Here is a 26458-nt window from a genome sequence, read left to right on the forward strand (position 1 = left end):
CTGATAAAAATGATGACTAGGCAACTTGAAATGATTGACACACACATATATATATTTCTTTATGAACTCAAGATTGTAATAGTGTAACTCTCGATATGGGAAGAAGCAACAAGAGGGAATCTTTGCCTGGACCATAGCAGACTAGTAAGACAGGTGGTCCAGAGACTTTTAGCTACTATTAGCCGTGCCTAGTCCAATAATAGCAAACTGAGGATCTCAACAGAATCCTGGCCTGACTGAGGAAAGAGTATTCTTAGCACCATGGGATAAAATGGTCCTGAATTGCCTCCCAAATAATGATTGAATTTATAACCATGAGGGGGCACTGCCAGCTATACAGTGTCACTCTCCATCTGATTCTATAAGAGTTAAGTCACTAGCCACTGTAGTCCCTGATGTTCAATACACCCTGAAAGGAGTTCAGGGCAGTGATCAGGAATGGCACTCTGTGCTCTGGGAAAACTGGTTGAACAGGCCTTCAGATAGTTAGATGTTTTCAGGAGAAAATTTTATGAATCCAACTTTCTTTCATCTTCCCGTACTTAGAAAAGCACTAGAACTGAGATATCTGTTCCTTGTGACCAGCGGCGACCTTCTACCGAGATGTGTGCCTGATTGTACTTCTCCAAAATCATATATATGCTTATCTCTCCACCTCTGTCTCTTGGGAGAGGTTCCTCAGAACTCTCTGAAAGGCAGTCTCCTGGGCCAAAGACGGTCCTCAGTAAGTCCCCAAAGAAAACTGAAACTCACAACTCTCATGTTGTGCGTTTTTATATCAGTGGGCGCTTGACAATTTGACTGAGGCTGGAGACTAGCCATTGTGGCCACAGAGCAGGAAGGAAGTCCCCTGCCCTCGCCAGAAGGCCAGCTGACTCTCGTCTTCGAGGCAAAGGGTAAGTGCACCTTTGCCACGGGAAGTCTGGTCTTTGCTCTGGTGTCCTTGGCTAAGCCGGCCTCTGGTTTCCTTCCTGTTTGCTCCCTTATCTCCTCTGTCAGCACCTGGAGTCAGTTTGGACTCTAAGTATAGGAAAGGAGCTGGGGAAGAGGGGACTGCTTCAGAGGACACCTTTGCCTTTCTGTTGGAAGGGTCAGAGCCCTCAGTCACCTGGAGCCAACAGACCTGAAGCCTTTGCATGGTCTTGTTTCCAGCAGGTAGTCTTATGTGATTCCCCCCATCAGGGTGAAAGGAGAAGTTGCAATCTGAGAATTAAGACTCGTTCTGATACCATCTGGTTTGGGGGCACACCAACCAGCGTGCTCTGTGTTTCCTTCAGGCCGATACCATCATGCATCCGTGGGTAGCCATCCTGGGCCTCATACTCCTTCTGACAGGTAAGTGAATAGGTGGGCTGTACTTTGGAAGCGCTGAGGAAGGGGGAGTGTGTGTGGGGGTGTGGGTGTGGTGGGGGAGGGTAGGTGTTCTTGGGGTTTGTTGGAAGGTAATGGGGTCAACTAGTGACCAAAGAACCAGGCTGACACCTTAAACCAAAGAAATTGCACAAATGCTAAGAATTACAAAATCTATGGGTAGGTGAACAAGGCACCATGCAGTACAGGATGACATGTGCTGCCATTTGTGTTGAAACCAAAAAAAGGAGTAGGTAGATGGTTGTGTATGCATGAACTACTCAAGTGTATGTAGCAAAGAGTAACAGTTGTTATCACGGTGTGGAAGGGGACGGGAAGAAGAAAAGGGGATAGGGTGGCAAGGAGACGAGTGCTTTATTGTACCATTTTGTGCCGTTTGATTTTTTTTAACCATGTGCAACTATTTCTTTTAAAAAGAAAATATTTTAACTTTCCTGGCAGTCCAGTGATTAAGATTCCGTGACTGCAAAGCAGGGGGCGAGGGTTTGATCCCTAGTTGGGGAACTAAGATCCCACATGCCTCGCGGTGTGGCCAAAAAAAAAATTTAAAAAGAAAAATATGTTAATTCAAAACATTCTGTGAGATAGGGAAAAATTTTAGAAATAGACATATCCTAAGTTTTAAAAACACTCTCTAGAGGTGGGAATGTGAGGAAAGTACATTTTAAAATTATACTTCTAAAACTTAAATTTTTATAATTAGCATGTATTACCTTTGTAGTCCAAAAATGACATTAAGCAAAATTAAATATTATCAGAATTACAGTGAAAAATATAGACTCTTAATTTATGTAACGATGAGTGTTTTATTCCCAGAGCATTTCCCAAACTCACAGCTCAGTCCTAACTATGATTAACTGTTGAATCTCAGATTTCTTTCAAGGACCACCCAGACTGCATTTGGCAATGCAGGGTTTTTTAAGCCACTGCCACAGGAGAGAGTTTTCCTGCCTATTTGTTTTTAAGAGGCAAAATTTAGTATTTGATCGAATATTCTCCGATTTTTTGGTTTCACCTGGGTAGGTGGACCTTACCACCTGCATTGCAGGGCTGTCATCAACTCACGAGAAAGGATCCCTGCTTAAATTTTTTGGATTGATCGTAAAGCATGATAAGCCTCAGTTCCTCCTGAAACTATTATAAACCCTTTTTTCTAAGAACTGATTTCTAAAGAGTTTACTAGGCTTCTGCCTTCTAGTCAATGCTGCTTTAAGTAAAACATTAGCTCTGCTTTTTTTTTTTTTTTAAATAAGAGAGGGGTTGTGAGGTGACTTTATTTGCAATAGCAATTTTTAAAATTGCAATAAAAATTGCAAATCAAAACTTTAAATGCAATAGACTTTTTAAAACAGATTTCAACTGAGACAGTGATTGAATCTAGGGGAGAGGAAAAGCCGCATGTATGTATTACCTATTAAATAAGCAGATACCTGTCAAACACAGGATGAAGTACACACACACTCATGCATTACTGGAGTATCATTTGTTTCAAACCTTTTGGAAAGAAATTTGGTCATATTCACCAAGAGACTGAATATATTCCTGCCCTTTATCCTGATACTTTCTTTCTTGGAAATCTTTTCCTATTAGGAAATAATCCTGAATACAGGAAAACGTTTATATGATGTTTTATCTACAGATATATCTAGTAAATAGTAACGCTGCTAAAGAATATGTTAACATAGAAAAATGCTTATACTAAATTTTAAAACTCAAGATATAGTCAGATGATTACAAACCAAATAAGCTATATAAAGAAAAAAAATGAGAATGAAATTAAAGTTAAAATATTGAGACCTCATGCTCAGGTTTCTCTTTATTTACAGATGGTGTAACGTCTTACCCACGAGTGACTGGAGTGGAGGGTCAGTCTGTCAGGCTACCCTGCACCTATGGTGGAGAAGTCACGAGCATGTGCTGGGGCCGAGGGGCATGTCCTTTAACTCGCTGTGGAAGTGACATTATCTGGACTAATGGATACAGTGTCACCTTTCAGAAGGACAAACGTTATAAGCTAAACGGAAACATTGGTGAAAGAGATGTGTCTTTGACCATAGAGAATGCAGCCCAGGCTGACAGTGGCTTGTATTGTTGCCGTGTTGAGAAGAAAGGGTGGTTCAATGATATAAAATTCACCCTAGACTTGAGTATAAAGCCAGGTGAGCTTGTCTTCCTCCTTCCTTTAATTACTTCCTGTGGGTTCCCAGAGATAAGAGTTTTCTGTTTGATATTAACTGTCTTCCTTTATTAGGGAAAGAGGAGGTTCCTATAATCTTGTTTTCTAATAACTTTTGGAATAGGATAACTTCTATTAGTGTAGAATGAAGTGTTAAGACCCAACAGAGTCAAAAATAAATAAAATAAAAAATAAATTAATTAAAAAAAAAAAGACTAACCTTGATTCAAGACCATAGTCTAGAGATCTTCCCAGTCAGCAAACTATCTCCTAAAGCAGTGCTTCAAAAATGCTAGTTGGTTCATGAAAAAGCATTCACTGTTCCACAGTGAAATATAGTGAACACTTTTATGGAGGTAAATTTATTCCACTTGAAGAACTGCCATTTTCTCTGAGGTTATGTCTTAGAAGAATTCTCAAGTGTCCTGTCTTAACATTTTAAGACTTATAGAGAATTCATACATATAAAATAGGTAATATAAGGTCCTGTCAAGTAGATGTATCATTTAGCTTTAACAATCATCAACTCAGTCTTGTTGCATATATATTGTATAAGCCTATATAGTTTCACCCCCTCCCTCTGTCCTGTCTTGGATTTTTTGAAGCATATTTCACACCATATCACTAAATTGACTGTTGAAAAAATAAAATAGCTTTATTGCAGTATGAAAACATTTGCATCTCAATAACGTTCACCTGTTCCTTTTAAGAATTTCATAAAATCCAAAAATCTGGGAAGTTTACATTTTTCCATCTTGATGTAGACATCCTAATTTTTCTTGCCATTTGATGAAAGGAGCAGGTTCTTCAGGATTTCCTGGTTTCTGATGCTCTTACCTAATGAACCTTCTCCCACTAAAGTCTTCTATTGACAACAGAATCCAATACCTGTGGCCTTCATAAGCTATGACTCTTTTTTGATTTAAATGAACTTGATATTGCAATCTCCCAACTTTTGTACTTGGCTTGTGTCCTTTATAAAGGCAGGTAAAATAAGGTCAATTCTGATGCAGCAAATAGCTGACTCTGGGGAACCTATATGTAGGAGGCAATTTAAAGACACCAAAAGAGGCTGGAGCTGTAGACATGTGACGAGGCAACGTGTGGAGAAGAGATTATTCTTGGAGTTGTGAAATTATCTGATTGGTCTGGCTGAATATTTTTTAAAAAGGATAGAGAAAGAAATTAGTATGGGACTTTTTTGTTTCTTTTTGTTTTGTTTTAATTTATTTATTTTTGGCTGTGTCGGGTCTTCGTTGCTGCGCACGGGCTTTCTCTAGTTGCAGAGAGTGGGGGCTGCTCTTCATTGCAGTGCGTGGGCTTCTCATTGTGGTGGCTTCTCTTGTTGCGGAGCATGGGCTCTAGGCGCGCAGGCTTCAGTAGTTGTGGCTTGCGGGCTCAGTAGTTGTGGCTTTCAGGCTCTAGAGCGCGGGCTCAGTAGTTGTAGCGCACCGGCTTAGTTGCTCGGCGGCATGTGGGATCTTCCCAGACCAGGGCTCGAACCCTTGTCCCCTGCATTGGCAGGCGGATTCTTAACCACTGCAGCACCAGGGAGGTCCCAGTAGGGGACTTTTAGAGTGCTTAGAAATTCTTTAATAGATGAATATTTACAAAGCCACTGCTCTGTCCAGTGGGAAACGGGTCCGTAACTGAGCCAAAGTGACTCTCTGCCTCCAATCCAATTTTTTGCTTAAGTTTTCTTGCACTTTTCACAGAATCAGCTTACTTTTCAACCTTCTGTTAGGGCTCTTCCTCAGCAGCTCCTCTACCCTTAGTTTCCTAGATTCTTCCTCAGAAAATACTTACCACTGAGGAAGACACATTAGTTAAACAAGCCAGTTAGGTTTCTTCCTTTTTATAGCCTTTGATCAGACTTTTTTGCTTGCTTCCTTTTTTCTCTAGATTTGATTTCAAACTGAAGGGAGGGGATTGGATTGCACTCTTCTTAAAAACCTCTAACTACACTGTTAGAGCAGGGTCAGCAAACTGTAGCCCTAGGACCAGATCAGATTATAAAACAGGCTCACCAACAGTTTTATAAATAAAGTTTTATTGGAACACAGCCACACCCATTAGTTTATATACTGTCTATGGCTGTTTTCACACTGACAGAGTTGAGCAATTACCACTGAGATCACAGGACCCCCAAAGCCTAAAACATTTACTAATGCCTTGTACATAATAGACACTCATAAATATTTGTTGAAAAAAACGTTTTTCTTCTTTAAGGCAAAAATTAGTTAGTTTCCAAACTAAATTGACGTCAATCCCTCAAAAGAGTTTTCACACCAATTGTCTCCTATTCAAGAGATTTGAGCTTCTAACTTATAGTTAGTAGAGTTGAAATTTAAGAATACTTCTTGTGGGCAAAAAAGATGCCTGGTGAGAAAAAAGTACACATTCTTGATTCAATCCTACAATTTCTGCTTTTGTGCCAGGCACTGTGTTTTGGGTTAATCCTAGTTGCAGTTCTTTCTCTGGGTAGCTCTGAGGACTTCAGTAAGTGGTTTGGAGTCCTATACCATTTCTGACTCTGGACAGAGACAAAGTCATTACCTTTTGTTATTATCCCTTAGGAAGGAAGGAACCTTAAAAGGTCTAGTCCACCTTCAAACCAAATGCACAAGGCATCTGTGTTATCTAGCATTTGTTAATGGTGTGAATTAATCCACATTTAGGATGCAGGTCTGTTGGGAGGGTACCCTTAGGACTGACTGAACGGAATGCTATTTGTTTGGTAAATATTCTGGTTCTTGGGAACTACTATTTAGTTCCTAGTCACACGTTACTGAGGACAAACACGGCTTCGGGCTCTAGACTTTTTTCCCTACCCCACGGACGTTTATGAAGATACATAAATCTGATATGCGGGACTAGTCTTTTCAAAGGGCTTCGATACAAATCCCAGGTGTCATTTTTTTATCTCCAAACCTCCCCATATATACTCCTTTCAATGCAGCTGTTTCCTTGTTGTGAACATGTCTTCACTCCCTCCTCAGTCACATATTCTAGTTGACCAGTGAGGAGAACTCTGAGTTCATGGGAGATAAGTGCTCACTTCTGCCTGGGCACAGTCCCAGTGGTTGTGTTGGTGCACAGGCCCAGCACATGACTCTTGTTTCCTGCTGCTTGATGAATCCTTGCTTTCATGTTGATTTCTAGCTCCACCTACCACAACAGTAATGACCACTATTACTCCACCAATGACCACCACTACTACTACTCCACCAACTACCACGACTACTACTCCACCACCAACTACCACCACTACTACTCCACCACCAATGACGACCACTACTGCTCCACCACAAACTACCACCACTAATACTACTCCAACAACAACGATCACCATTACTACTCTACCAACTACCACTACTACTACTCCACCACCAACTACCAGTACTACTACTCCACCACCAATGATGACCACTACTGCTCTACCAACAATGATGGTCACCACTGCTCCAACAACAACGAGGGCCTCTACCTCTGCTCTTCCAGTGCCAGCACCCACAGAGAACCTCCAGCCAGGTAAACAGATGTGCTTCTGAGCCCAGAAGGCTTTAAAAGGGAGGATATAGACCATCCAGGGTGTTGTGTTAAGGCAGAAGTGCAATCTGGGGTAAGGATTTGAACAGGCTTCCAAACCTGGCTTCACAGAATCTGTGAACCTCCGTCCCATGTTATATTCACCTTTTGTATGTATAAGCATCTTCAGAGTGAGGAGACCCTATAGCTTTTTATCAGATTCTCAAAGGAATTCATTAATAGCAAAAAAAAAAAAAAAAAGAAAAGAAATAAAAAAGCCAGACCACTGATCTTGGACATCTAAGGAGGATGGTGGGGATTTGGCCCAGTTGACCACAGACTTATGAGGAAAAATAGGGAATGCCAGAACAGGGTCAGGTGAATGAGATCCTGTCCTTACAAGGAGCTCTGAATAGAGATCATTTAATCCATTCTGAAGTCTCACCCAACACTTGAGGATAAGATTTCAGTGAAGTTCATGTTTACTCTAGAACCATGCTAACTGCTTTACAAGTATTAAGCCACTTCATTCTTATGACAATCCTATGCCTTGTAGGTGTGATTCAATCCTATTTTACATTTGTGAGGACCGAGGCACAGAGTCTAAGTTCAGTGTTGACAGTCATACGAATAGAAAATGGTTGAGTCAAGATTGTCCCCTTTAATTTGAATGTTGGGCCTTTGCTGCCTTCTATTATGAACATAGAGCTTATGTTTGGATGAATTTGTCCTGATCTGGCATTCTCACTGGAAAAGCCTTCATACAATTACCCTGTCTTTTCAGGGTGTCAGTGACTTACACAGTTTTGCTTCTGGCATCCTTTAATTTATTTATGTAGCAGAGTAATGCTATTTATGCTGATGACAAAGTAAACATCAGATTTAAGGACTTATGGGATTTAGAGTGCACACGTTTGTTTTTTCAATTCTGGCTACATAGTTCATAGTTCAACTTTATGTTAGATTAAAGTTTAGGTTAATACAAGTGGAGAATAATTTGACTTAAAGCTGGGGAAATAGCTTGCCATTCTGAGGACATGTTTAGGTTCAAACTTTCTATTTTTTGGATTAAAAATGTAACTTTTTAGTGGAGGTTCTCAAAGCCTCCACAACCCTTTGGCACTTTAAAGTGGCTCTGGATCCTGAGGAATAACACAAATATCACAACCTTTTAGCCGAAAAAGTCTGATGGAACATATCCATTTCCCTTCATTCCCGTTGAACCATGTCTATATTCAACCAGGAGGGATCTGAAGGATTGGACTTTGAACTGAGTTTTAAAGAGACGTCTTTAGGTTAAAACTGGGATTTTAGAGCCATAAAACTTTGTAAGAAAAATAGTTTTGTTCCAGGCAGAGAACACACTAGAGCATCTGTTGACTTTCTCAATATTGAGTTAGCTTCTTAATAGTTTGTGCCTGCAGAGGCGGATGGCTTAGTGCTCCTTGTTTGGTGAACATGTGTAAGTTACGGCCTTTGTTTAAAGCAGAGTTTCAGAAGGAAAGTGTTGGTTTATGTGACCTCCTGGGGGATAGTATTAGTTGAGTCTTATAGGCATCCTGATAGTTTCCTAAAGAGTTTGAGTTTAGAGTTGAACTTTACAGTATAGAAAGGAGGTGAACACTGGAGCAGATCCAGGGCAGGGGAATTTATCTTTACATCCATTCCCTCTCTGTGCTCTGTGCCCCGTCCATGCTAGTTGCCTAAAATATTCATGCACTGGTTGGATATAAAGTTGTAGGAGCAGAGGAGAAAAGAAAGATGACCACAAAGACCCAAACTAGCAGATGAAGTTAAGCTCAAGAGGTCTTTTGCACGGATTTAAGTTGACTGAAGACGCTGATCATCTGACTTTCTGATTCATCTTGTTCTTAATTCCTATAGTTCCTAAAGAGAGCCACATACTGTTACAGATTTGAGCATTAGAGGAAAGCAAAAACAAACAAACAAACCCCACCAAAAACAAAAGACAGTTCAAAACAAGAGAAGAGATGATGTTGAAATGTGAAGACCATGGTGGGGGAGTGGAAATAGAAAGACCAGTGAGAGGCAATGAGGAAAGCCCAGGTTTGGGAACTCTTGTCCAGCCAGCACCACTAACTTGCTCTGATTTTCTGTGGTGCTCTAAGAGGAAGGGATGTAAAGATCTTATTAAGAGGCAAGTGGTCAACTCTGCAGGTAAAGTGAAATGTCTGACAGAAAATAAAGAAGAGATTTCAAGAAAGGAAAAGGAAACATAACCCTGAGAACTCTTGGTGAAGCTTTTTGGTGAGAAATGGAAGATGAATCAGATAACACAGGAAATCAGTCTTATAAAAAGAGTGACCGGAGGCTTCCCTGGTGGCGCAGTGGTTGAGGGTCCGCCTGCCGATGCAGGGGACACGGGTTCGTGCCCCGGTCCGGGAAGATCCCACATGCGGCGGAGCGGCTGGGCCCGTGAGCCATGGCCGCTGAGCCTGCGCGTCCGGAGCCTGTACTCCGCAATGGGAAAGGCCACAACAGCGAGAGGCCTGCGTATCACCAAAAAAAAAAAAAAAAAAAGAGTGACCAAAACACAACTGCAAAAGGAACCAAGGTACCAGGAACATTGCTTTGAGGCTCATTACAAAAACTCAGACATTGGACAGTACTGTCACCTTAAAGGGACCTCAAGGAATTAAATATTCTCAGTATGTTTTCCATGCTGGTCAGTGTGTGCATCTCCCTGGAAAGATGTGTGGATGGATAATTAGGAACTTGAATAAGGTGAGGAAAACCAGATTGGGGTTCTTGTGAAGCGGGGAGAGTGGATTAGTGCCCACCTCAAGGCCCTGGTCCACAAAAGTGCAACGTCATTGGTATGAATAAAAGTTTAATTGGGTGTCCTACATAAGATGCACTGTTGTAGGCTTCAGGGGGATCCTAGGAGTATAAAAAGTGAAATAATTCTGTCTACTGATAAGCTCTCCAGATCATTCTCTAGATCAGATTTATTCATGATAATGAAATACCTATGTGGCAGTATACTGCCTGAAGGCCATCCTTGAATATTTTCTAAGAAAGTCAAAGGGTAACTCCTGATTGTAGTTTTGTTTTTTATTTTTCTTGGGGGTGGAAATTTTCCTCCACAAATTGAACACCAGTCTTCCATTCTTGTCATTCCAGTAGCTTCTTTATCTTCTCCTACGCAGAGAGTGGAAACCCAGCCTACCACACAGCAAGAAACAAATATAACCGGCTCCCCATCGCACTCTTGCTTAACAGGTAACTTCCGTTTCTTTCCTGAACACCTGGGAGCTTTCAAATTTTGATGAACATCGGCACATTGTTAAGAACACATATTCTGGAATAAGACAGATCTGCCTTGAGTGCCAACACTGGCTACTCCAGTCAGCTATGCGACTTGAACAAACGTCTTACCCTCTTTGAATCAGTTTTTATCCTTTGTAAAATGGATGGAATGTTACTGATTTTGTAGAATTCTTGCAAGGATTAAATGAGATAAAGATCTTGGGACACAGTTAAAAGGTAAGTGATAGATTTAGTGGCAATTATGACTATTACTTAGAATGTCCAGAAATACATACAACTGAGCGGCATAGACAGCTTATATGATTTGGGAACATCCACATGCATATCAGTATTTTTCTAAATTAAATGAACCAGCTTTGACTTCAAACTTAGTATTGGGCTTACTCCCTTGGGCCAGAGCCTTAAAACAATTAAATCCAAACTACGCTGGTCCGGACCAAACTGGTCACCTGTGTTTATGCTTCCTCTAAGACCCAGAGGCTATGTAGAGCCAGAAGGCTCCCCTTCTGCCTTGTCAAGTTTTCATTTCACATGGACACTTTGAGATGGGTTGAGGACACATGACACTGGCACCAAAGAGGCATGCCCCGCTGAGATTCTGCTATTCCACCCCACTGCAGAAGGAGCCAAGGTACCAAGAACATTGCTTTGGGGCTCATTACCAAGACTCAGACATTGGACAGTACTGTCACCTTAAAGGGACTTCAAGGAATTAAATATTAATTTAATTAATAATTAACAAAAGTCTTCCCCACTCTCCCCAATTTGGGTAGGTACATATTCTTTTGAGATGTAAGATTGACCTGTCTTTCCTGTGATGGAGAAAGGTGATGCTGAGTCCTGTCATCTTTACCAGCTACCTCGGTTACCTATGGTGGTAAATTTGGGGAGTGCCACATGCAGAACCCCTTTGTAATGCAGAGCTAGCTTATGTGTCCTTGTTCCTGTTGATACATCCAAACAAGGTGAAGCTTTGCAAGACTCCCCGTGCACATGACTCATCGTGCTCAGGAGTTGCCAATCTGTAGTGGACCCCCAGTATGGCCTACCTTTTGCCAGTCATTCCCGCAAGCTGGTTAGTTTAAAATGGAGCCAAAGTGAAACTCAGAGAGGGACCAATTCACTTGGGATTAGCTCATGGTGACATTTGGTTTTGAAAGTGGACTCCTTAGTGTGAACTGTTTCCGGGCACAGAAACAAAGTGAAAGTAGATTAAAATACAAAGTAACAGCAGTAGGAGCAGCTGCAACCCACACTTTTATGCGATGAGGAAGAAGAAAGTAGGAGTGGAGAATTGTTCTCTAAAATATGTCACTAAAACCTGATCAGGGTAGAGCTTTCCAGAATGGAACAGACATTGGAGCAGCTGTGTCCCCATGACTTCTGTGACTGCTGCCATCTTGTCAGTGTCTGTGAGGCTCTCCAGCCAAATCCTTACAGTGCCCCAGTCAGAATTCCGTGGGTTAAAGCCTCACAAAGCAAAGAATGTTAATCTGGAAGGAAGTTTGGGCATCATATGGCCTGCTACCCACCTTTTGACAGATGGATGTGCCAGCAAACTGTCATATATTACCTCATTTAATTCTTTCAGGGCAGACCTTCCTTACTGCCATTGCCAGACTGGGGAGGCTCTTTAGTTCTGCTTTGGGGATTGATAGCTTCCAATTCAACTGTCAGTTACTGGCTGCGTGCCCATGGGCAGTTGTTGCATTCCTCATTTTGCGTGTTTGTGAGGAAGGAAGGACGTGATGTTTGGAAAGTCCATTGCACTGTGTTCCTCCCCCTATTGCTCCTTTCATTATAACATAATAGTAATAGCTGATATTTGTCTAATATGGTGTTTAGTGCATCTTCCAATGTGACAACTTTATGAGACAGACAAGTGCTATCAACAGCTTGTAGTTCAAGGTTACCCCAGCTAGAAATATAAATATATATATATACATACATACATACATACATAAATGTATATGCAAAGGACCTGATCAAGGTCACATTGCCAAGGGACATTGTCAGCACTGAAGTCAAGTTTTATCTGACCCAAGTCCATGTTGTTTTTATTTATTTATTTTTTATGCTGTTTTTGCAACATCACCCATTCTGTACCTGAAGTACTTACTTAAGGTTATAACACAAGTCATACACAGAGCCTAGACTGTAGATACTGTCTTTGGCTCTCTAAGAAGTAGTGTCGGAATGAATAAAATGTAGACACAGTAATGTAAAGTGTAAAAATATGAGGGGATATAGTTAGTCCAGTTTCATTGCCACTGGACAGTGACTTTTTTTTTTTTTTTTTTTTTTTTTTTTTGTGGTACGCGGGCCTCTCACTGTTGTGGCCTCTCCCGTTGCGGAGCACAGGCTCTGGACACGCAGGCTCAGCGGCCATGGCTCACGGGTCCAGCCGCTCCGCGGCATGTGGGATCCTCCCGGACCGGGGCACGAACCCGTGTCCCCTGCATTGGCAGGCGGACTCTCAACAACTGCGCCACCAGGGAAGCCCAGACAGTGACATTTTTATAGCTTTGTCAGTAGTTAGAGAATTCATAAGACCTGCAGTATTTTCACCGAATGGGAATGCAATGTGTGTGGTGGTTATGAGCCGAGGCTATTGTCTTTTACTAGAGTTGGAAACTTTAACCATTTCAGATCTGTTTCCTCATCTATAAAATGGGGTTTAAAAATTGGTATAAGGATGTAAAGTGGTCAGTAAAAAGAGACCTGTATTTGACCTATAGTTGCTTAGGAGGGCCAACAGTATATGTTCTGTATGACAAACGAGATATTTTAAACACTATTAAAATTTGGATATTCAAAACTTTAAGGCATGATATCCTTTTATATTGGGGTTTTAGGTAGTATAAGATACTTTGGCCTTGGGGCTGATATAACGTATTTTCTAAAGCACTTCTGCAACAATGTCTAGGCACTGTGGCATATAATGTAGGAGTTGGATGCCACCTATTTCAGATATCTTAGTACATTTCACACACATTTTGAATATAAAACCAATGTAACAACTATTTTGAACGGGGTGGTTCTGCTCTTTGGATGTGCAATGGCCTCTGAGCATCCTCACTGGCAGCTTCTTAGCTGTCATGAAAATATTAATTACATAACTTTAAGTGGCAATTTTTAACCTACTTCTGATAATGGGCCACTATGACTGCTCTAAAATTGTAGGTAAACTTTCTGTGTACGTGCATTTTTTTCCACAGAGAGAAAAAAAAAGGGTTCATTTTGGAAGGGTCCATGACAAAACTGTTTAAGAAGCACAACCTTACAGGTTAAATTAATAAATGTTAGTAACTTGGTATAACTCTTGCAAGCCCACAGCATTTAGCTATATGATTATTCAACTTTTCATTCATTACCAGAAGGCAATGTGAATATATTTGGTGTTTGCAGTGAAAATTCAATACTTTTTGTCTTTCTAATTCATTTTCCTTCTTGTTGAGCAGATGGGTATGGCACTGTGACCCAGTCTCCAGATGCCCTTTGGCATAACAATCAAACTGTAAGCATATTCCTTCCTACTTTATTAGCCAGATTCACTTGTATGTCTCTCTGGAAGCAAGTTACATTTAGAGATTGTTATTGTAAGACTAGTCCACACATTTCAAATAAAGGAAGAAAAGAATTTGACTCTTAAATAGGGATGCTTTAATTAACTTAAAAAGTTTATATAGATGCACTAGTTGTCAGAAATACCTGAAAAGTGATATTTTACTCTCTCTCTCCACACACACACACACACACACACACACACACACACACACACACACTACAGACTTTCTCCTGCCCAGAAAATTAGAAAAAACGAGTGAATTAATTCAAGGATCGTGCGTTAACGTTACATACCAAGGACGGCTTCAGTGATCGTTAGAGAAGTAACGCGCTTTGAATTGATGTGGTGGAATGGGGGCCATCCCAACTAAAAGTATTACATAAATGAAAGTGTGCTTGCTTAAACATAGGCCCCCTAATATCCTTTTCCAACCCAATTGTCCTCCTATATAGAAATTTTGAGGCCACTTCTGAGTCTTTCTATACATAAACCTCCCCATATGATGACTTATTAAGGTCCTAACATCTTGAAAAAATTTGTGATTCTGTAGGATGTTGTCATACTTTTTCCACAGTTAGATTGAGAAAAATCTAAGGGGCTTTATTCTTATAATGTTCATCAAAACCTCATCTTCCTAAGTTAGAAGAATTTATCAATAGGTCCTTTACTTTTGGCTCCCTTGGGTGAACCAACTTTCCTTTGACCACGTGCAAATAATTCTTAGAAGCAACAAACCTAAAGAGCTTCAGGTATGAGCGTCATCCTGATCACAATTGGTGAGAAGCTGCAGCATGGCCATTGTAAGAGAAATTCAAGCTCAGGCAAGTGGGGTTATTTAGTGTGAGGTCAAGTGGCCTTATGTTACATACCTTAGTGACAACGAGAGCACCACTACATAGGAATGATATTGAAGATTTTAACAGCTCTTATGGTATGGGCCCTGATTGATCTGATGGATATGTGCTGAATTTGTATATGCCTGTTAAAGAGCAGAACTGCCACAATGTAAATGACTGTTATATTGTTATAGCTGGATTAAGAAAAAAGAAACAAACATTCTGAACGATGAGATTGTTCTTTACCTCAGTTACCGGCAGGACAGGTATGTTTAGCAGCAAGTAGAAGCAAGTTCACAACAGGCAAAATCGTGGGCTTTTTGTGTCTTGACTCTGAAGATGTCAAGGTGTCTCCCAGGTATCCTGAAACCAAGCAGCATATATTTCGACCCAGTAAATCAACTTCCTGAACTCCATATTAGGGAGAGAATTGAACAAATACGTGAAGATGTATAAGAAAAGATGTTCATTGCTGTTATTTGTACTCATGAAAATGTTATAAACAACCTAAATGTTCAATAATAAGGGATTAATTACTTAGTCAGTTAAGCATGCCCGCTTATTGCCATTAAACATGTTGTCACTGCAGTGCCTTTACTGACATGAGAAGACAGTGTTGATTGTTAAATGAAAAAACTAACTTTTAAAATAGTGTAGGGACTTCCCTGGCGGTCCAGTGGTTAATAAGACTCTGCGCTTCCAATGAAGCAGGTGCTGGTTGGGGAGCTAAGATCCCAAATGCCATGCAGCACGACCAAAAAATGTGTGTGTGTGTGTGTGTGTGTGTGTGTGTGTGTGTGTAGTGTATATACTGTAGTATATATTGAATATAGTAACTGCTTCTGTTAAGAAAAACACTAGGATAAAATTCTAGAAGAGTATGTAATGAAAAATGGTAATAGTGGCTGTTTCTGGATGTTGGGATTATGGTTGATTTTTGTTTTCCTTTCTTTATGCTTAGCTGCACATTCTAAAATGAAACTGCAGTTTTCATGTAACATAATATTTTTAAAAAGGAAGCAAAGCCTGCTTCCTGTAACTCCATGTTCCATGTAACCCCTTTACCCCCCACAAGTAAGGTAATTACACAGCTTTTCCCTCCCAAGACACTGGCTGTTCCCCCTTTAAGCAAGGACAGCTCATATTGTAAGTCACCATCCTTTGTGTTCCTCATAGTGTTGATCAGGAAGTACCTAAATTATCTTTCCCAAGAACCCTATTTAATCTGCATTTGACAGACAGAGTAACAGAGATTCAGAGAGGATAAATAACATGTCTAGGGTCACACAGCAACTAAGTAAAAGAGCTGGAATTTTGACTCCAGAGATTAAACTCTTATGCAGGAAGAGATTTGAGACTTAATCTTTTTCTCTGATCTTCACTTCCTTCCTGTTAAAATACCTACCCCATGGGGCCTCTTTAGGATTAGAGTTAAGTTATGTAAAGGGGCTGAACATGATGCGTGGCGTATTTCGGTTTTATTCCGGGAGGTGATGATCCCTTATGAACCATACTAGGAGATTTAAATAAAGTTGTATTTCTTTCCAGTTGTGCAACATTTTAATTGTTAAGCAGGGCCATGTATATGAGCATCTACTTTCAAGTCCATTTATAAATACATAGATGGAATCTTGAATTCTAGTTAAAAAAAAAGTTTTGTAATCAAGGGCCAATTTTAATAATTGAACACATTCACATAGCTTGAGATAACACCACCACGTCAACTTATATAGGAACAAAAATTGTTGTTTTCTTTTTTAATATCATAAGAGGATTATTTATGAAAATAGCTTATTAATTTTTTAAAATAGGTATAATTTACATATAATAAAGCACACTCATTTGAAGTGTACAGTTTGAGTTTTGACAAATGTATACACCTCTGTAAATACCACCGCAAGCAAGAGATAAAACATTTCCACCATCCCCAAATACATTTTGAATTCTAAATTGTCTTAGAATTTCACCACATGGTTATAACTTTAAATCATTTGGTCTTCCCCTCATGATCCGGAACTAGCCAAAGGCCAATAAAGATAAGTGTGTCTGTGTACATTACTTTCAGAAATGTTTTCTACCCATAATTCTAAGAAGATTTTTTTTTTTTTGATCTGCTGATGTTTCCTTAGCTTGTGACGCTGGCACAAGATCCATGGATGAGCACCAATAAGGGAGTCTACATTGGAGTCTGTGTTACTGCCTTGGTATCATTGCTCACATTTTTGGTTTTCATGATTAGCAAAAGTAAGTCACCTCAGGACTGTGCCTGCGGGAGTTTTCTTGAGCCAAACTGCCTGTAGCCCTACACACCACATGATTTGAATTTCACATAACTTCCTTGGTTTTTACCTTGTTCTTTTTTTATTTTTTCTTTATCTTAAAATTATTGTCCCATAGAGAGAAACATGATATTTAAATTCTCCATAGGAGAAATTAAATATGGAGAAATAAGTGTTGATTGGGTAGAGTTGGGGTTTGGAAGGCAGCAAACCATTGTAATATATAAGATGTGTTTACTCCTCCTTTCCCCCTTCCCTCAAGAACCAAGTTTTGGCCCTATAGGGGGTGAAATTGTTGAGGGTGTTACAACACCCACTTAACAGAAGCAAATGGGACATTGAGAGGGATACATGATTTCAGGGCTAAGAGTAGAACAAAGGGGTTCACAAGGCAGCCATCCAGGGCCTCCTGGTCTCCTTCCACCAGTTGTGCGTGTGTGTAAAACCTGTCACCTATGGAAGAAACACAATCCCCCATTTTTTTTACAGTGAAATATAATTGCATTAAGGTAAGTTGGGACATGTGGGTGAATACACTAAACTATTAGTAAACATGAGATACTTTACACTAAGGGGCTTATTTGGCTCCTAGATTCAAAAAAAGTTACCTGGAGTTATCAGGTGAGGGTCCAGATTGGTTTTTTTCCCCTTCTTTTTAAAAATATTTTCTTGTAAATTAATTTTTTCAGCTTCTGAGGTCTGTACAGATTTTGTTCATATCAAAGTAATAACAGTAATAATATACTTGTTTGGGAAAAAAATCTCATGAACTCTGTGTCTTACATGTTTAATTTTCTCTCACTTCTTCCCCAATTTAGGATATTTTTGCCTGAGTAGCAAGGTGGAGCTACTACGGTAAGGTTGAAAGTTTATGTCAATGCTTTTTGATATTCTTACTCTAGTAAAAATAAGGATAATTTCTCTCTCCCTCTCTTTTCCTTCTGAACTCTCCATTTTATACTCTGGATCCTGAAAAATCTAGTATATAGAACACCTCCATTGCCGTCCAACCTTCCAGTGATATTTTTAGCATCTCTGTATTTCCCTGGAATTGCGCCAGAACTGCTCCAGAAACAGTACCTCAAACCTGACCGCTAGAGCAAGAGAACTAAATTGCAGATTTTGTTTGATGGGACATTTGAATGGGTTGTTTGGTTTGTTATTTGATTTCATTCAGGGCTTTGTTTATTGAGTGTTTATTGAATGCCTACTAAATTCCAAAGAGATGGACAAAACAGACAGAAACGTATAAATGAATAAGCAGGGTATTTTTAGAACTTGCAGAGAAATGCCATGGGGAATACAGAGCAAGGCAATAGGCTATGTGAGTGAGTCCCAATGGAGCAGAAGGCAGTTCTGCAAAGATCTGGAGGAAGATGACTCCAGGCTGAAGACATACAAAGGCACAGGCTAAGGCACGTGCTTCCAGCTCCCCCCCCTTCCCACCATCCCCATTGTTACATACCCAGCCTGCTCTGTTCCTTTACATTAGTTGTTGGGCCTCATAGCACTTGAATTTTTTGCAAATCTACCCCATTGCCCAGGGAAAGTGAAATCCTCTTTATATGCATTCATGTAGTCATTTCCCCAAACACCTGTCTGTAATGGTAGGAAACATCTGCCTACTTCCAAATCCAAATAGCCTGCTTCATTTGGTCCAGCTTGGACTTTTTTTTTTGAGATATAGTTGTTTTACAATGTTGTGTTCGTTTCTACTGTACAGCGAAGTGGAGTTCCCTGTGCTATACAGCAGGTTCTTATCAGTTATCTATTTTATACATATTGGTGAATATATGTTAATCCCAATCTCCCAATTCATCCCTCCCCGCCCCCACTTTCCCCCCTTCGTGTCCATATGTTTGTTCTCTACATCTGTGTCTGTATTTCTGCCTTGCAAACTGGTTCATCTATACCATTTTTCTAGATTCCACATATATGCATTAATATACGATATTTGTTTTTCTCTTTCTGACTTACTTCACTCTGTATGACAGTCTCTAGGTCCATCCATGTCTCTACAAATGACCCAGTTTCGTTCCTTTTTATGGCTGAGTAATATTCCATTCTCTATATGTACCACATCTTCTTTATCCATTCATCTGTCGATGGACATTTAGGTTGCTTCCATGACCTGACTATTGTAAATAGCACTGCAATGAATATTGGGGTGCACGTGTCTTTTTGAATGATGGTTTTCTCTGGGCATGTGCTCAGTAGTGGGATTGCTGGGTCATATGGTAATATAGATTTTCTGATGATGGCCGTTCTAACTGGTGTGAGGTGATACCTCATTGTAGTTTTGATTTGCATTTCTCTAATAATTAGTGATGTTGAGCAGCTTTTCAAGTGCTTCTTGGCCATCTGTATGTCTTCTTTGGAGAAATGTCTATCTAGGTCTTCTGCCCACTTTTGGATTGGGTTGTTTGTTTTTTAGATATTGAGGTACATGAGCCGTTTATATATTTTGGAGATTAATTCTTTGTCCGTTGATTCGTCTGCAAATATTTATCTCATTCTGAGGGTTGTCTTTTCATCATGTTTATACTTTCTTTTGCTGTGCAAAAGCTTTTAAGTTTCATTAGGTGCCATTTGTTTATTTTTGTTTTTATTTCCATTACTCTAGAAGGTGGGTGAGAAAAGATCTTGCTGTGATTTATGTCAAAGAATGTTCTTCCTATGTTTCCCTCTAAGAGTTTTATAGTGTCCGGTCTTACATTTAGGTCTCTAATCCATTTTGAGTTTATTTTTGTGTATGGTGTTAGGGAGTGTTCTAATTTCATTTTTTTACATGTAGCTGTCCAGTTTTCCAAGCACCACTTATTGAAGAGACAGTCTTTTCTCCATTGTATATCCTTGTCTCCTTTGTCATAGATTAGTTGACCATAGGTGCATGAGTTTATTATCTCTGGGCTTTCTATCCTGTTCCATTGATCTAAATTTCTGTTTTTGTGCCAGGACCATATTGTCTTGATTACTACAGCTTTGTAGTATAGTCTGAAGTCAGGGAGTCTGATTCCAGATCTGTTTTTTGGTTTTTTTTTTTCTCAAGATTGCTTTGGCTATTTGGAGTCTTTTGTGTCTCCATACAAATTTCAAGATTTTTTGTTCTAGTTCTGTAAAAAATGACATTGGTAATTTGATAAGTATTACATTGAATCTGTAGATTGCTTTGGGTAGTATAGTCATTTTCACAATATTGAGTCTTCCAATCCAAGAACATGGTATATCTCTCCATCTGTTTGTGTCATCTTTGAATTCTTTCATCAATGTCTTACAGTTTTCTGAGTACAGGTCTTTTACCTTCTTACGCAGGTTTATTCCTAGGTATTTTATTCTTTTTGTTGCAATGGTGAATGGGATTGTTTCCTTAATTTCTCTTTCTGATCTTTCGTGGTTAGTGTATAGGAATGCAAGAGATTTCTTTGCATTAATTTTGTATCCTGCAACTTTACCAAATTCATTGGTTAGCTCTAGTAGTTTTCTTGTTCTTTAAAAATTGCCATTGGTAATTTGATAAGGATTACTTTGCATCTTTAGGATTTTCTATGTATAGTATCATGTCATCTGCCAGCACTGACAGTTTTACTTCTTCTTTTCCAATTCGTATTCCTCTTATTTCTTTTTCTTCTCTGATTGCTGTGGCTAAGACTTCCAAAACTATGTTGAATAATAGTGGCGAGACTGGACATCCTTGTCGTATTCCTGATCTTAGAGGAAATGCTTTCAGTTTTTCACCATTGAGAATGATGTTGCTGTGGGTTTGTGGTATATGGCCTTTATTATGTTGAGGTACCTTCTCTCTATGCCCACTTTCTAGAGGGTTTTTATCATACACAGGTGTGGAATTTTGTCAGAAGCTCTTTCTGCGTCTATTGAGATGATCACATGGTTCTTATTCTGCAATTTGTTAATGTGGTGTATCACATTGATTGATTTGCATATATTGAAGAATCCTTGCATTCCTGGGATAAATCCCATGTGGTCATGGTGTATGATCCTTTTAATGTGTTGTTGCATTCTGTTTGCTAGTATTTTATTGAGGATTTTTTGCATCTATATTCATCAATGATATTGGTCTGTAATTTTCTTTTTTTGTAGTGTCTTTGTCTGGTTTTGGTATCAGGGTGATGGTGGCCTCGTAGAATGAGTTTGTGAGTGTTCCTTCCTCTGCAATTTTTTGGAGGAGTTTGAGAAGGGTGGATGTTAGCTCTTCTCTAAATGTTTGATGGAATTCACCTGTGAAGCCATGTGGTCCTGGACTTCTATTTGTTGGAAGGTTTTTAATCACAGTTTCAATTTCATTACTTGTGATTGGTCTGTTCATATTTTCTATTTCTTCCAGGTTAAGTCTTGGAAGGTTATACCTTTCTAAGGATTTGTCCATTTCTTCCAGGTTATCCATTTTATTGGCATAGAGTTTGTTGTAGTAGTTTCTTATGCTAATTTGTATTTCTGCGGTGTCTGTTGTAACTTCTCCTTTTTCTTTTCTAATTTTATTGATTTCAGTCCTTTCAGTCTTTTTCTTGATGAGTTTGCCTAAAGGTTTATTTATCTTCTCAGAGAACCAGCTTTTAGTTTTATTGATCTTTGCTATTTTTTCCTTTGTTTCTATTTCATTTTTTTCTGCTCTAATGTTTATGATTTCTTTCCTTCTACTAACTTCGGGTTTTGTTTGTTCTTCTTTTTCAAGTTCCTTTAGGTGTAAGTTTAAATTGTTTATTTGAGATTTTTCTTGAGGTAGGGTTGTATTGCTATAAACTTCCCTCTTAGAACTGCTTTTGCTGCATCCCATAGATTTTGGATCATCGTGTTTTTGTTGTCATTTGTCTCTAGGTATTTTTTGATTTCTGCTTTGATTTCTTCAGTGATCTCTTGGTTATTTAGTAGCATATTGTTTGGCTTCCATGTGTTTGTGTTTTTTACATTTTTTTCCTGTAATTTATTTCTAATATCATAGTGTTGTGGTTGGAAAAGATGCTTGATACAATTTCAATTTCTTTAAATTTACCCAGGCTTGATTTGTGACCTAAGATGTGATCTATCCTGGAGAATGTTCCATGTGCACTTGAGGAGAAAGTGTAATATGGTGTTTTTGGATGGAATGTCCTATAAACATCAATTAAATCTATCTGGTCTATTGTGTCATTTAAAGCTTGTGTTTCCTTATTAATTTTCTGTCTGGATGTTCTGTCCATTGGTGTAAGTGAGGTGTTAAAGTCCCCCACTATTATTGTGTTACTGTCAATTTCCTCTTTTATAGCTGTCAGCATTTGCCTTACATATTGAGGTGCTCCTATGTTGGGTACATAGATATTTATAATTGCTGTATCTTCTTCTTGGATTGATCCCTTGATCATTAGGTAGTGTCCTTCCTTGTCTCTTGTAACATTCTTTATTTTAAAGTCTATTTTATCTGATATGAGTATTGCTACTCCAGCTTTCTTTTTTTTTTTTTTTTTTTCAGCTTTCTTCTGATTTCCATTTGCATGGAATATCTTTTTCCATCCCCTCACTTTCAGTCTGTATGTGTCCCTAGGTCTGAAGTAGATCTCTTGTAGACGGCATATATATGGGTCTTGTTTTTGTATCCATTCAGTGAACCTGTGTCTTTTGGTTGGAGCATTTAATCCATTCACATTTAAGATGATTATCAATATGTATGTTCTTATGACCATTTTTTTAATTGTTTTGAGTTTGTTTTTGTAGGTCCTTTCATTCTCTTGTGTTCCCCAATTAGAGAAGTACCTTTAGCATTTGTTGTAGAGCTGGTTTGGTGTTGCTGAATTCTCTTAGCTTTTGCTTGTCTGTAAAGGTTTTGATTTCTCCATCAAATCTGAATGAGATCCTTGCTGGGTAAAGTAATCTTGGTTGTAGGTTTTTCCCTTTCATCGCTTTAAGTATATCATGCCACTCCCTTCTGGCTTGTAGAGTTTCTGTTGAGAAATCAGCTGTTAACCTTATGGGAGTTCCCTTGTATGTTATTTGTCGTTTTTCCCTTGTGGCTTTCAATAATTTTTCTTTGTCTTTACTTTTTGCCAATTTCATTACTATGTATCTTGGTGTGTTTCTCCTTGTGTTTATCCTGTATGGGACTCGCTGCACTTCCTGGACTTGGGTGGCTATTTCCTTTCCCATGTTAGGGATATTTTCAACTATAATCTCTTGAAATATTTTCTCTGGTCCTTTCTTTCTCTCTTCTCCTTCTGGGACCCCTATAATCCAAATGCTGTTGCATTTAATATTGTCCCAGAGAATCTCTTAGGCTGTCTTCATTTATTTTCATTCTTTTTTCTTCATTCTGTTCCACAGCAGTGATTTCCACCATTCTGTCTTCCAGGGCACTTATCCGTTCTTCTGCATCAGTTATTCTGCTATTGATTCCTTCTAGTGTATTTTTCATTACAATTATTGTATTATTCATCTCTGTTTGTTTGTTCTTTAATTCTTCTAGGCCTTTGGTAAACTTTTGTTGCATCTTCTTGACCTTTGCCTCCATTCTTTTTCTGAGGTCATGGATCACCTTCACTATCATTATTCTGAATTCTTTTTCTGGAAGGTTGCCTATCTCCACTTCATTTAGTTGTTTTTCCGGGGTTTTATTTTGTTCCTTCATCTGGGACATGGTCCTCTGCCTTTTCATTTTGTCTGTCTTTCTGTGATTGTACAGCTTGGGCTTTAAACAGGTCTTTCTTCGATTCCAAATCCATCCCTCTTAAGCTGCCAGATGTTATTCCTAGTTCTCTTTCATTGGATGTTATTACATAGTCTTTCCTATGTCTGAGTTAATCATATGAGCCAATCCACAGAACATGCCTTGAACTATGCCAAACATATTGCAAGTGTTCCATAAACATTGGCTTTTATTATTGCAGTCATGCCCTTCACAGCAGTGAACCTGTAAACCCTTCATAGGCACTATTATTATTCTTAGTCTACAGATTGGAAAACAGGTTTAGAGATGTTAAGCAACATCCAAGGTCACACCCCACAGCAGGTAAAAGACTCAGTCTTATGTCTCTTAGAGTCCAAAACCTATACTTATAGAAATTTTTGACTATCTGCTTCCAGGAATGGAAGAAAAAAAATACTCCCTACAGGCAGAAAAGCATGAAAGATAGCATCCTTTTAGTTTATTTTTGTCCTTTTGCTGTTAACGTTTTTTTAAAGTTTCACTTTTTGTCATCTAATTAGAAAAGAAAATATTCATTGTAGGAAATACTGTATAATACAGCAAAGCAAAGCAAAACAAAACCAAAACTGAGCATTTCCCCATGAAGTTATTTTTGGTGCACCTATATCACATTGATTCATTTTGAGCTGCTGACACCTAAACGGTTTCCACACATGTGTGACTAATCCGTTTAAAGATCAGAGCTGAATGAAGATGTAGTACATTTCATATCATTTCTGGGCAGGCTTAACTAATAAAAAGTAGTAACTGTATACACTACAAATTATAAAAGAGTAGCAATATCAAAACTCCACAAATGACCTATTCATATTGATGTGTGAGCATATGTGTTATAAAAGTCATTTAACCCATGGCTTTCTAATTTTGACCATTAAGGCATGGTAAGATTTTTGACTCCATGATCTAGTATACACTTTGATGAAACAATACTATTTTACTATACCAGTATGCTCTGATATTTTGTATACTTATATATATTTATCTTAAAAAACAGGATATAGAGCACTAAATAGATTTAATAACCCTCTCTAAAGGGTCACAGTCCACAGTTGGAAAAACACTAGCCAAACCATTTCCTAGCCGTCTTTGAGAATATGTATACTGGTTTAGTACTTCAATTTGATGTCTGATGTTTGTCTTCTTAGATTTTCTTTCTTTGTTTTTTTTAAAAATATTTATTTATTTATTTGGCTGCATCGGGTCTTAGTTGTGGCACATGGGATCTTCTTTGAGGCATGTGGGATCTTTTGTTGCAGTGCATGGGCTTCTTTCTAGTTGTGGTGTACGGGTTTTCTCTCTCTAGTTGTGGCACGTGGGCTCCAGAGTGTGTGGGCTTTGTAGTTTGCAGCATGAGGGCTCTCTCACTGAGGCCTGCAAGCTCAGTAGTTCTGGCACACGGGCTTAGTTGCCCCATGGCATGTGCAATCCTAGTTCCCCCACCAGGGATCGAACCTGCATCCCCTGCATTGGAAGGCAGATTCTTTACCACTGGACCATCAGGGAAGTCCCTAGATTTTCAATTTTTGTATTCTATTACATGAGACTCTAGAAGGAGACCAGTCTGAGGTTTTTGAAACTACTGCTGAGGTTTTCTACCTGCTTATTAAACAGACTTTCCTGAAATTTCATATTCACAACTCTGAAAGCTTCTATTTATTTCATAGGCTGTGTGAATGGGGTTCTGGGAAATGCAAATACCCATTCTTGCTTGAACATAAACAAATGCACTGCTCATACTTGAGAAGTGGTCTGCTTTTCTCTTACTCATGTTATTCTTTCTGTAGTGTGATTCCGTTGAGGGACTCTCACATTGGAGCTTTGAAAAATGCAGCTCTGAAGCCTGTCCGAGCAGAAGACAATATCTACATTATTGATGACCTTCATTAAGTCATGGATCCAGTGGCCTTCTAAGGCGTTATGCCCTTGACTGTGGAAGACAGTGACCAGATATCACTGTGCCAGAGTCCTTTCATGAAGCAGGACAATTTTTCCGTCAGTTTCCCATGGCATTCCAACCAGTCGGTGATATTGGGTAGAGTGAGTCTAGCTCATCTGTGTACCGTCAACCTCTGTAACATTGTCCTAATTTTTTATACTAAAACTGGTTCAATCTTTCTGGTCATTGCAGAGCTCTCTCCAAAACATGAAATTTATTCCTTAGAATTGTACATTCTCTTTAGACCCTATGAATCCTGTTTTCTATCAAGAATTCTCCTTGGGGAGACAGAATAAACACTACTACCTCAGTTACCAAAGCTGTCAAGAAGAGCTGAATACCACTTAAAATCAGCAAATCCAATTTGGGACTTAAAGGACTTAACTTGGAAGCATTTCATGATTGTCTTTTTTTTTAATCAAGTAACTTCAAATGTTATATTCCTTAGGGCCCCCAAGGGTTTCAAATCATGGGAGTGTACAGGTTTTTATTTACACAATGGGAAAATGTGAGTGTGATTTTGCCATTATAGGTAGATCTGGTTTCTCAGGGCTCTGGAAATAGAATTGCTTTCCCTGGGACCAGGATGGGTATTTTAGCAGTTAGAAGAAGCTAGCGTAGTGAGTGGACCATGGAGACACCAGGGGAAGAAAATCAATTGCCACATGATTTATGCTGTTTCTGCTACATTGGTGCCACAGTTCTAGGCACTTATGCAGACAACTGGCAGACTCTCTGATGTAATTTTTAGAATGAGGTAGGGTGGAAATAAAAGGAAAAAA

The 26458-nt window shown here is 39.1% G+C and overlaps 1 protein-coding gene across 1 annotated transcript; it reads left to right on the plus strand.

The window, feature by feature from the left end:
* Positions 1-1289: 1289 nt before the first annotated feature.
* HAVCR1 (hepatitis A virus cellular receptor 1) lies at positions 1290-25627 on the plus strand. Its single transcript, XM_060006838.1, has 8 exons — positions 1290-1335; positions 3198-3530; positions 6710-7078; positions 10220-10318; positions 13828-13883; positions 16900-17014; positions 17868-17904; positions 25525-25627. The coding sequence occupies exons 1-8, from the start codon at positions 1290-1292 to the stop codon at positions 25625-25627; spliced, it is 1158 nt and encodes a 385-aa protein (XP_059862821.1).
* Positions 25628-26458: the final 831 nt, after the last annotated feature.

This window comes from Delphinus delphis, chromosome 3 (assembly GCF_949987515.2).
Source record: "Delphinus delphis chromosome 3, mDelDel1.2, whole genome shotgun sequence".
In the NCBI taxonomy this organism is placed as follows: domain Eukaryota; kingdom Metazoa; phylum Chordata; class Mammalia; order Artiodactyla; family Delphinidae; genus Delphinus; species Delphinus delphis.

Excerpts from the sequence above, each read along its gene's own strand:
- HAVCR1 (XM_060006838.1), top strand. The coding sequence starts at position 1,290 with ATGCATCCGTGGGTAGCCATCCTGGGCCTCATACTCCTTCTGACAG. Across the intron at positions 17,015-17,867 it reads GGTTTTCATGATTAGCAAAA|GATATTTTTGCCTGAGTAGC; the intron begins GTAAGTCACCTC and ends TCCCCAATTTAG. Across the intron at positions 17,905-25,524 it reads AGCAAGGTGGAGCTACTACG|TGTGATTCCGTTGAGGGACT; the intron begins GTAAGGTTGAAA and ends TTCTTTCTGTAG.